Source organism: Parasteatoda tepidariorum, chromosome 6 (assembly GCF_043381705.1).
Source record: "Parasteatoda tepidariorum isolate YZ-2023 chromosome 6, CAS_Ptep_4.0, whole genome shotgun sequence".
NCBI lineage: Eukaryota > Metazoa > Arthropoda > Arachnida > Araneae > Theridiidae > Parasteatoda > Parasteatoda tepidariorum.
The window spans coordinates 71,493,341-71,506,378 of NC_092209.1; the positions used below are offsets into that span (position 1 = coordinate 71,493,341).

At 26.2% G+C, this 13,038-nt stretch overlaps 1 protein-coding gene across 50 annotated transcripts in view; it reads right to left on the reverse strand.

The window, feature by feature from the left end:
* Positions 1–5,770: 5,770 nt before the first annotated feature.
* LOC107455144 (collagen alpha chain CG42342) overlaps positions 5,771–13,038 on the reverse strand; it is a 160,818-nt gene continuing 153,550 nt past the window's right edge. For 15 of the 50 annotated variants that reach the window (XM_071182525.1, XM_071182547.1, XM_071182534.1 and 12 more), the window contains 3 exons: positions 10,017–10,100; positions 8,468–8,545; positions 5,771–6,758 (listed from right to left, as the gene is read on the reverse strand). In XM_071182525.1, coding sequence (XP_071038626.1) covers positions 8,504–8,545; positions 10,017–10,100 — 126 coding nt within the window. In that variant the 3' untranslated portion in view covers positions 5,771–6,758; positions 8,468–8,503. The remainder of the gene's footprint in view (positions 6,759–8,467; positions 8,546–10,016; positions 10,101–13,038) is intronic. The other 35 variants (XM_071182552.1, XM_071182530.1, XM_071182561.1 and 32 more) reach the window with 9 other exon arrangements.

Consider the following 13,038-nt stretch of genomic DNA (forward strand, 5'->3'; position numbering starts at 1 on the left):
AATTGGGTATACTATAGCCTACGTCACAGATCGTGTTATTCCTACTAAATTTAACTAGTAAACAGCATTTTCTGCGAACCTGATTTCTAGCAACAAGTAAAAGCATCAAACGAAGTGTCTTGTTTATAAGTCGCTACTCGCCAGGTTGGAATTGTATTAATCTAGTTCCTTTGGAAATAATTTATATTGTTGTTTTACCGAAGTTTATGAATTTAGTAAACATATTTAAAACTCAGTTTATTAATTAAACTAAAAGGTAAATGTTATTCCTAGTAAGTGGAAATAGTTGTGCTTTTTTCATATTATACCCAATTTTATTTTAAAAATTTTTTTCTTCTATTAATTATAAAAAATAAATAAATAAAATAAAACAAACACTTAGTTACCTGCACGTGAGGTCATCGTAGGTAAATTGTGGCATTTATCGAGCCAATCAAATTCGCAAACGCGTGACGTCGATTACAAGTATCCGATTAAAACTGATTTAAATCAAATGGCCAGGCATAATTACTTCATTTCTTCTCCGATTGCAAATACCAATGGGATACCTGCAAGTGACGTAGTGTAGATATCTCGACCCTGATTGGTTTTTGAAACGTGGCATTGTCTTACGTTAGCAAACGTTCTTTTCATTCTATTTTGAGTAAGCCAAGCCCGTCAAGTATCTATTCTTTTACGTGACACATTCGATATTCTTTCACAAAGATTTAAATTGTTTCACTATGTATATCTTACTTAACACAAAGACAATTACGAAGCCATATAGAATATAAACAAACTAATTATGTATTGAAGGAACTACTAATTATGTACCGAACTGAAAAACAAAAATGTATCATGGTTACGTTAAAATGCATAAGCAAATAATAAATCTAAGTTAAGTAAAAGACGTTGACGAGAAAGTATTATACTTTAACAAATTTCATGGGTGATACGCGTTGAATTTAATTAACTTCACGTTAATTAACTTTTTAACTTATGTGGAGAAACTTAGTTCGACTTTAACGCGCCATCTTGTTTATAAACGATCAGTTGGCGCTCATGTCATAGGTAACGTGTTTCAGTATCAGTGATCGTCTTCTTCTCGAGTTACAAATACCCAATTGGGTATACTATAGCCTACGTCACAGGTTGTGTTATTCCTACTAAATTTAACAAGTAAACAGCATTTTCTGCGAACCTGATTTTTAGCAGCAAGTAAACATTAAATGAAGTGTGTTGTTATAAGTCGCTACTCGGCAACTTGGAATTGTATTAGTCTAGTTCCTTTTGAAATAATTTATTTTGTTATTTTATCTAAGTTTATGAATTTAGTAAACATATTTAGAACTCAGGTTATTAATTAAAGTAAAAGGTAAATGTTATTCCTAGTAAAATTTTCGCAGTGGAAGTAGTTGTGTTTTTTTTTTCATATTATACCCAATTGCAAACGACTGTTTAAAAAAATAATTATTTTCTGTAAATATTTTATCATACGGTTTTTAAAATAGATACAAATGGATACAAAAAAATAGACAAATATTACTTCTACAAAGTAGGCAAATATTGACTTTCATTTTTTGAAAAATTTCAGTTACCATAGTGACTTTGGAAAAACAAATTGCTTAAAAATAATAACTTTGTTAACAATCTTGAGATAAACTTTCCTGAAAACGGATACAAATATAATATATTTTTTGAATTGAATAAATGCATGCAGACGATAATTTTTTTTATGCGAAATAAAAATTTTTTAATTTTGCAAACGATGAAAAATTTGTTTAATCTTTAGAACAGTTGTGCTCTTGTAGTTAATGGAAAAATGCGAATCTTCAATACATTGAATATCATTTAATTTAACTAAAATTTGTTTAGATTTCTTTCAAAATAATTTGTTTAGATATGCATAAATAAATATGAACAGTTATTATTTCAATATTTTAGGAATTTTATTTCATTGGTGAGTTGCGAAATCTTTTTATGCATTTGTTAATAATAAATATATATTATAGCATTTTTCTTGCAAGAAATTTTATTTGTTATTGTAAGTGGTTTTTAAAGTATTTATCTTTTTTTTCGAATGTAAACCACTGCTTATAAATGAGCATCAACCGAAATAAGTAAATGTTAATTTCTATTGTAAGTTTAGAGCAATGTAAAATCTCTTTTAACCTGTTAATTTCTTTTAAAAAAGATCATTATATATATTATTCGATGAGAAAATTAACGCTAAAGAAATGTTCGTTGTTTTTTGCTTAATTTTTTAGATCAACGTACACATAACGTCGAACACACTTGTTGATGAATACTAGATGCTCCGTAGCCACCAACCTCTATAAATAGTTTTAGAATCTTTGTCAAAAAAGTATACACATTAAGGGTCACAAATATTTAAGCATTAAAAAGAAAGAAAGAATATAATCGAATATACTTCTAAAAAATATATAAAGAGAGTTAACCCCTCGATCGCGAGCTACCGGTAGACCGCGGAGATGTATCGGTAGATCGCGTCACAACGCTCGGTAGTTTAACCTCAGTTCTTCCGCTGACCTGGACTTAACTAATGACAAAAAAAGTTCAGTCCTTCTCTTTAAAGTAAATAAGTTTGATAAAAAAAAAAATCTATTATATTAGATACTCTACCTTACAATAACAAAAGAGACATTTTCAGTTTTTGATATTTTTTTGAATTTCTCAAGTAGTACTTTAAGGACTATTTTGTCACTTTGGAACTGTTTAGTTCATGCGATTTTTCATTTTTTGCAATAAAGTTTAGAGCTTTCACAGTTTTGAAAAACTCACAATAAATTACGAAGGAAAATAAGTATTTTTAAACACCCTAAGCCAGAAAATTAAGCAATAAACTTGTAACTTCTATCAATCACTTCGGCTGTTATTTGCAATAACTGCCTAAAAATTTCAAATTTAGTATAAATATTTATATAGATACTACAAGCACTTTTATAAAAAACTAATTTTTTTTGTCTTGTGTTTTTTAATGCAACATATTTAGTTAAACTAAACGAAATTTTTGGAGTTATTTAAAATTAATTACAAAATTATTGTTTCAAAATTTGAAAAAAAAATTGTTAAAAAATGCACGCTAAATATGAGTATTTAAAGTAGTTCTTTTGCATTGCACATGAGAGGAAAAAATTTAAAACTATTTTTTTTATAATTTTGAAGTGAATTATATTTGCAACTAATGAACACAATCTAATTTTAATATCTTAATAAAAAGTTTCAATCTATTTTCTAAGTAGTTTTTATATATTTTTTTAAAGAAAACTCAAAATAATCAGGGATTTACCACAAATTGTATTATACAGTATTGCAAATTACACTATACCTTATTATAACCAAACAGCAAGAAGAAAATGAAATATGTGTAAAACCCTTTATAGTTTTAAGCTTTCTTTTAAAAAGTACAAAAACTTTAAAACATTTAAATCAATTTTTTTCCATTAGTTGCAAAACAGGATTCACTGTAAAATAATGAAAAAATAATTTTAAATTTTTTCGCTCATGCGAAGTACAAAATAACTACTTTAAATACTTATATTTCATGTATTTTTTAGCAATTTTTTTCAAATTTCAAAGCAATAATTTTGTAATTAATTTAAAATTATGCCAAAAATTTCTGGAACTTAGTTTTACTGAACATTTCTTAAGTTATGGTAGAAAAACATAAGACAAAAAAATTAGTTTGTCGTGAAAATGTTCATATCTCCATAATATTTAAGCTAGATTTACGAAACTTTATGCAGTTATTGCAAACAAGAACCAAAATAGTTTATACAAGTTACACAGTTTTTTGCTTGATTTTCTATCATGGGGTGTTCAAAAATACTTGTTTTTTTCCTAATTTTTCTTGGTCCCTCAAACCCTGAAAACTCTTAAAATTTATTGCAAAGTATAAAAAACTGCACTTCTAAAATTACAAAATAGATCTTTATGTATTTCTTGAGAAATTCAAAAAAACATCAAAAACTGAAAGTGTTTCTTTCATTATTGTTGCGTAGTGTTTGTTAGTTAATACTAACTACACTTCAATTTCTTTATGTAAAACAGAAATGGCCAGCAAGGGATGAACTATATTAAAGTGAAAGAAATCAATCAAGTGTCGTAATTTTGTGGTTATAAATCTCAACTAGCTGTTTCCACTATTCCTATTGGACTATTCGTATTTCCATCCAAATAGATATGTATTCCCAAGGGTTCTATCTGTAACTGACTGATCATTGATGGCTTTCCAGTAGACAGGTTAGAGAAGTGACGTCAGATTAGACATCTCTATTCAAGTTCAGTTCCTTTTTATTATATACAGTTTACTTAAAATTCTATTCATATTTACTAGAATGTAATTTTTTTCTTGGCAGTAAGTTTCTTTTTGTGGTAACTTGATAACTCACAGCAGATTTTAAAACGGTATGATTGCTCAGAAGAGTTATAAATTTTAAGACCACTGTTCTGTAGAATTATTTCGAGTTTGACATGGTTCATTGCTTCAAGAAAATATCGCAGTCTTTATGCATTGTCAATAACAAGCTGAAATAAAACACTTGATTACAATATCCATATAAAAACGTTTATTGTGCATTTCTAAATATACAAAGGGTGAATGTGTGATGACACAATAATAACTTTTAAAGTTCTTCAACAATACGCAAAATGAGTATTATTTTTAAACGACAATAAATAAAAAATACAACTTGTAAAATGAAACATAAAATGAAAACAAATCGAAACATTGTATGGCTATACAAAAAAATAACAGATGCTTAATGACGCATTTATAGTGTACAATTTCATTTAAATGTGAAAAGAATAATTTCAATTTATTTAAGTGTATTTTAGAACAAAATTTCTTGGTAGGCTTTTTAGAACACAATTTAACCCTTAAATTCCCAGTTGCAGATTGGCAATAAATTCTTTTAGTTCCTAGATAAACAAAGGTGTTTATATTTTTAATAAATACCACATATCTATTTCTCACTTTATATATATATATATATTTTATATCTTTTCATCATGTAACCACTTGGCTCAAAACATAGATAACAAGCAACACATTTATTTTTATTTAATCAACTTTGGGTTGATAAATCATAATCAATTGCTGACAGAATTCAGAAAATTTTACAATTTGGTGTTTATTAATACTATTGCATATAAAATATGTAAGTAAATGGACAGTTGTAGGAATGACCTAAACGATTACATCATTTAATTCAATCATTTTTACAAAGCATTTCTTATATTTATATATTTACTCTAGCCATTTATGAACGTTTATTTATTTATGCAAACAGTTTTTTCATAAATAATGTTTTCTTTTGACCATTTAAATATTGTTCAATATTTCTTTTGCTAATTTATCTCATTAATATATATATATAAAACAAATACATAGGAATTTAAAGGTTAAATATTTCGAACGAATAAATAAATGTAAATTTTTTCATTGTAAATATTTATTTCTATTTTTATTTAAAGATACTATCATAAAATAAATATATTTGGATTTGTCAGTTAAGTTAGTCATTTTTTAACAAGTAGAACTGAAGAGTGAAATCGTTTTTACCATCTATTTTACGTGTCAAATTAAATCAATTGGAATATAATACCAAATATGAAATTGTAAGCATTTTGCTATTCGTGACTTAAACTTTTTCATAAGTTTATCGTCGGTTCAAATTGGTATAAACCATTAAATTTGATATCAATATAAAATATTCATTGAATATTTCTTTCATCAAGATAATTTGGTTTTTAATTTATGTTGACATCAAAGTTTCTAAATAATTTATTTTCAAATCAATATTTTACATATAGAATACAAATCACATTGTAGAATATTTTGTCTTAACATATTAAAATTTTAATCGACATAATTTTATTTAATATTTTTGATTTCGATCAAACTTCGAGAAGTTAATAAATTATTATTAAAAAGTGAGTATTATTGAACACATGATTTTAAAATACAAATAAGTTAAATGATTCTATTGATGTTTTTAAAAATTTACAAAAATAGTAGTAATGAAACCATAAAAAGCGTAACTCATTTGATACAGTATGCGAACAGACTATCATTTACAGTCACTTTGTCTATTCCTAAGAAGAACACACAAACCTTTAACATACAAAACTACATAATTCGTGAGATTTGAAAAGTACATGATATAAAACTGTAAGTAACAACGATATTACACCATACTTTCGTCTTTTTTTCTTTTCTTAAATTTCACGATGTTTCTAAAGTACGATGCAACAATTTTATGATATAAAGTCATTTTTTTTTGTAAAATCCTCCGATTAAACACGTCACATCCACACATAAAATTGTTGTAATATTCAGCAGTTATTTTTTTTTCGAAGTCAGGCCATATTATATCTATTATCTATTTGAAAGAAAGAGAACAACATCGAACTTTTTTTTTGCCCGATATCTAGTAAAACTAAGAGTACGTGTTCACGATACAAAGTGCACAGATAACAAGTTTTTTTTCCCTTCTAAAATTGTCGCCAGCTTTAACTCAGCAATTCGTTTTGACTGGAAAGCGGGTATAGTCAGAGTTCAGTTCTAAAAAATAAATAAAAAAAGAAAGAAATGGAAAGAAAGCTGCAAGCCCATTTGATTTATAGTGTCTAACAATGAAGATGGGGAGACGGCCATCTCTCTCTCTCTCTTGGGGCCATCAGTTTAACAAACATCACACAACAATCAGTTTAGCTAACACACAACAGTGTCCTGCACTGCAACGTTTTCTTCACGCCTGCAAAATGAAACGTAGACATAATAATTTTTTAATTCATAACTGGTAGAATTCTATTTTCTTTTTTTAAAAAAAGGTTTTAGTAGTGTTATTCGACAATCACACATGTAGTTTAAATTTAAGGAAGCATAATGTGAAAGATTTTTATCTACTTCTTTTTGGGTTTTAGATAATGTACTTGCCATTAAAATATGATTTACATGTAAGTAATGAGACTCAGGAATAAAAATTTTGGGACTCTTAACAGAGTAGTGACAAATATTGTAGCAAGCTGGTTTCGAAGTTTTGTAACAAGAACAAGTATTGTAACAAACTGTGTATTTATACTAAATTCGATTACACTCAAAACATTTAGGGCTAAAGTGGTTCATTTGCTCAAAATATTATATTTAAAATTTAAAATACGTCTCAAATCAAAGGGTCTACATAACTAGAAAGAGAAAGGCAATTTTTTTTCACACTTCATTACATTCTGCAAGAAATTTTTCTATAAACAAGAAAAAAAACTCCTCATAATTAAAAAGTTACAGATTAATATACGCTAATATGCTAATTGTTAGATTTTTCGTTATTGAGTAATAGAATAGCAATTAAACTATCTTGTTAAATTATCAGTCAAACAAAGGCATTGAAATGTTAATATTGTTAAGCGTTGAATTGATTCATTCACTTAATGAGCAATATAAGCATACCCAGTTAGTTATAAGTATAGTTATTATACTAGTTACTTTACTAGTACTAGTTTGTAATATTTCCTAGCATATGGTAATGACACGTGAAAGAAATATTGTTTATTTAACTTGGTTTTGAAGATACTTTTCAACGGAGTTCAAATCTTTTCTTCAAATTGACTCCTACATCTTCTGAGCAATTTAATTTTTAATGTTAAAAAGCGATTATTTCTTAGAAATTCAAATATTTAATTGTATATATTCTTATTTTATCTTTTTTTAAATTATGTGAAAGACTAATGTCTATAGACAAAAACACTGTTTTAGTAACTTAGAAAACGTGATTTTTAAAAAGGCATATATTGTAAGATGATTCTAAAATAAACATGAATAACTTTGAACCTAACTTTAATGAAAATTAAGAACCAATAAAAAATGAATTTAAATGTCAGTTTTATAATTTTTAAATTTTCCATGATATATGATGGAAGTTTGTTAAAGTTTTTTTAAAAAAAAACGTTAATGTTTTGTCAATATAATTATATAATTTACTTTCTTGAACAGAAAATATCTGCAACAAATTTCTAAAAACATATATAAAACAATGGCATTCTTTCTATTTAAATCATTAAAAAATTTGTGAATACTATACTGCATTGAAAAACTATAAATTGTACTTCGTTAACATTAATTTTTTTTTATATATGAGCAATTTTATGACCTAAATCTTTAAACATTGCATACTGTTTTATTAAAAGAGCTTTTTGCGATTTATGCATTTCATGAAAAGTTTTCAAATGTGTACATAAAAACTGTTGATATATACCCAACGTTAAACTACGTTAGAGTTCGATATCTATCATTGACAGTTTGAAGTTTAAATTTTACGTAGAACTTAGAGGATTTCTTTTAAACGAATCTTTCTCAGCATTCCTATTAATTAGTCCTTATATTTAGGAGATGAGTTTGAACAGTACACAGTGACTTTTTTTAATTAAATCTTTTAGTTAATAATACATCATTTTTGAAGGTTCTTACGTGGCAGTGTTTTCCTTTAACAGATCCATGAAATGTTTACGCCGTTGGAGTTGGTGCTGTGGGAGCGGCAATGACAACCTAAATAGTAGCATCAATAAATAATTAAACAAATTACACACTATAATTTTTTTTGAATCATTAATTGTCCCAGTGAGTTTCGTTGAAATTGGTGCATTGTATTTTATGAGAAGAGAATTATGATTTAGTAAATTGAATAATCCTTAAATAGATTTAAAATGTATAATTGGTTAATACATGCAAATTTTAAATAAATTATAAATCATGCAAAACTTAGCAGAATGAAGAAGCAATGAAAATATTACTTTTGTATTACCCATTATTCTATTTTGTATTACTCATTTATTCTTCAAGATTTTTATTTAATTTTTTTTTTAAACTTTACGGAATTTACTTTCTCGGAAGTTGTCACGAACTCTAAGTTGACCAGCATGCGCTTCTCTAACAAAATAAGTGTTTCCTTTTAAATAATATTCTCCTTTCCAATATCTAGATGGGAAAAAAGTTTCATTTATAAGGTTTTCGGTAAAAAAAAAGTATAAATATTATTTCAGCTTATTTTTTTCGAATAAACTTTTAAATGGATACAATTATTGAGGCTTGATTTTCTAATATTTCTAGCTTAAAATAGAATAAAAATGAGTTAATAATTTTTAGGTAAGGAATATGAGAGCTAAATTTGGAAATTCAATAAACTTATGCATTTAATTTTACGAATGCTAAAAACAGCCATTTCAAAATTAATGCTCTTGGAAAATAACACTGAGGCGATTAAAAAAACAAACACAAACTCTTAAGTGTGATTTTGCTGTTTGTCGGCAGCAGCATGCTTTTTAATTTATATTATAAATACATGGTGGTCAAATATAAAGGAAATTGTGTACACGATGACCTACGTTGCAGCTCACTTTTCCTGGATATTATTCCCATTAAAAGTTCAATTCTGGAAGGGAAATCGGTTTTTATTAAAGCAATTAGCTTTCTAGTGGAAATAGTTGCAGTTGAGATTTTTTTACATCATACCCAATAGATTAATTCCCAAGTAAAGTACTGCTAGGTTCCAATCAATTTGGTAACTACAAAATTCCTTCAGCCGAATTTTTAAATAATATATAGTTTCCGACATTTCTGGCAAAAGACTGGAAGCTAAATTAAATGAAGAATAGGAGAGAAAATTTAAATATTTACAATTTAAATTTACATAAGAATGAGAAGAAGATTTATAATATATCCTTGACAATATATTCTTCAATACATTGCTTTAACTGTTTTTAATTTATATCAATATGTCTCAAATAAAGTTTAAATTATTTTTGATGTTTATTGAAGTATTTACAAACTGATACTTAACTTAAAAGAATTTAATAAACTTTTTAATAACGATTCAAATACTTATTAGTGATTTAACAATCATAACCACCATATATTTATGTTAGGCAACAGAGAATTTTAAAAAAGCCAGCTGAATTTATAAGCGGATCATTAATTTTTTAGATGCAGATGATCCTGATAAGGAAATGGGAGACTTTACCCCACTAGGTGGTCTCCAGCCACACCCAGGTAAGGGAAGTCCATCTGGTCCTAACGGACATGGGGCATCCAGTCCAGGAACGCCCTGAAAAAGATTAGTAGCTACAAAAACATAGGAATAGAAAAATCCACTGTTGCACCTCAATACCTCAAACACGGCGAAGAACTTAACTATGGTGATGGGAATTTATTTTTTGAAAATAAAAAAAAGTTTGACTTTAATGACAAAGTACCTCTTAACGAACAAGTATTATCATTCTTAAAATTATATTTTAAATAAAAAATAAGAGATAAATTTCGAAAATCAAGAATTTACGATTTTAACCCCGTATTCCGATAGTGCGTAATATTTCATTCATTCATCAATTATTTTTAATTAAATAAATAATATATTGCTCAAAACGTGTGCAATTTTAAATTGTGAATTATTGCCCATTTTCTTGTTGATTTTTTTATTTTTCTAATAATCACGAATTTTTGGAATGGATTTTAAGTTTTCAATTTTAGTTTTTGTTGCAGAATAAAATATATGATTTATAAATACCGACTTCATAAGTGCATTTTATTCGCATTAGTTACCTGCTCTCATTGGTCTCAGCCTAAATGTATATTAACAGTTGTTGATAATTGTTGATAGTTGGTTGATAACTTGTTACATTACTTTAGATTCGACTCCTCCACTGATTAAATTTCAAAAAGTTTTTTTCTTCAATAGTTTTGGTTTACGTAGTCACGCAAATTATTTATATTGAATTGTACTTTAACAGCATTTATCCTTGCATGAAAGCACTTTCACTTTTATTACCTCAGTAGGAAAAAGATAAAAGCAAATGGTACGTACTTTTAACTTATACTTAAAGTAACGATGTATAAAGATATGTACGATGTATACGTACTTTTATTTGTACTTTTTCTTTTCTAAAGTAGACGTTAAATTCGTTCCTTTTTTTGTACTTTTGAAACTAGTTAAAAAAATGATGCTAATCACAACGAAACATTTTTGCCTTTATTCTTAAAGTTTAGTTTTTGATTTTTTTTTTGTTTTCAATTTTTAAAAAAAAATTCTTTTCAGTTTATTTAAAAAAATACACATTTTCTGAAAATGCAGATGTTATCTTTTATAGCAACAGTGCCATAAACTCGAGTTTAAATCAAAACACTTACTCCTTCAGTTATCACAAAGTTTATTATTGCATTATTTTTTAATTTCACTAATATTTGTCGTTTTCAGTTTTGTCTTGAAGTGTACGTACAAAAAATTCTCTTTTTTAATTCATACCTTTTTCTAGTTGTTACTTTTAAAATAAGAAATTACTATTAAGAAATTATTATTTAGATCAGATTTTTGCTTACATTTCACTTTGAAAAACGTTACACATAAACATAAATAATAAAATTTTAGCCTTCTAGTAATTTTCCAACCATCCTATCACAAAACTTTCCAATAATTTTCTAAATTTGAAGTTCGTAATGAGCTAAACAAATACTAATTATCACCTTCACGAGTAGATTTGCTGAAAAAAGAATTATTTCTTAATTAACTGAATTATTTAATTGAACTATAACTGGTAATATTCGTTAGAAATAAGATCAAGTAAGGAAACCAAAAGTTAAATTCAAGTACATGCATAAAAAGAAAGTGTTTTCAAAACAGTGTATACATAAGAAACAAAAAATAAAGTTTCCATCTTGTTAAACACATAGATTACAAAAGAATAACATGCAGTGAGGTGCAAAGTGCATAATAAGAACAAATAAAATATACTTTGATCAAAATAATAAATAATTCAATATAAATGAGAAATGTAACTAAGTTTGTACAGAAAATACTAAAATAAAAATTACACTCCCTAAAATGTGAGTATGGAATTAAAATGCAACAAAAAATTTCGAAATTTATGTTTAATTAAGTACAACTCTAAAAGAATTAAATTTCAAATTTCTATAAATTTTAAATAAAATTTCAACCCAGTCATGAATTTAATTACGCATTTGTCTTTTTCATTGCCTGCATAAACTTAAGTGCCTTTGTCGAACCATTTATAATTTTTTCCCTTGTAAGAATATTTTCCCGAGTCTATAATAACTCTTTCTTTAAAGCTGCTGAGGTTGTTCTAAAATAATTTACTTATTCAAAACGGTCAACACAATCTTGACTTAAAATTTTATAATTAATTTTAAATTTTATAAATTCGCAAAAAAACCTATTAAAACACATGATAAATTAGATGTCTAATAATAAAATATATTAGTATATGATTTTTTAGTGTTTGCTCAATTTTATACAATAAATAAGACTGGCAATGCAAGTCTTAACCTCATCTAGCAATGAATGTTTGAATCAAAAATTCTCAAAAAGAAAAAAAAAATGTGAAATAAAGTTATAAATAGTTACTTACTTCTTTTTATAAGTAACAATTTTATGAATTTAGATTCATGACACCAAAATCGGGACTATGCTGATGAAACATAAAAAAAGATGTACTGGTGATCTCAATAGTTACATTAAGAAAGATATTATTTTTTTTTTAAAGAAAAACTTCTACTTTTTATAACTAATTTTTCTTTAAAAAAATGAAGTTAAAAAAAACAGAGTAATTGTACAAGTGACTAATATTTATTTATAAAATGAGTGTAAAAACTTAAGTTAACTCAAAAGAAAATGAGTGCGAAAACCCAAAATTTAATTCTTAGAGAAATTATTTTCCTTATACTCTAGTCTCAAAAAAGATAATTATTATACTTTAGGTATCAAAACTACAGGAAAAAATTAGTGTCATTTTTTAAACAAGTTCAAAGAAAAAGAAAAGTAACCGTATGTTAGACAATCTTTCGAATCTAAATTTATCAGTTATAGTAACTTCACATAGGTTTTTGTAAAGTAAAATATTATTCATGCAGTATTTGTTTAGTTAGTTCATTGTCTGAACTTATTTTTCTGTAAGATATTTTGAAAAATTAATCTTTATATTTTGATTTGTAATGACCTTTTCGATAAGCCTTTCAACACGCTTTAGTCATTT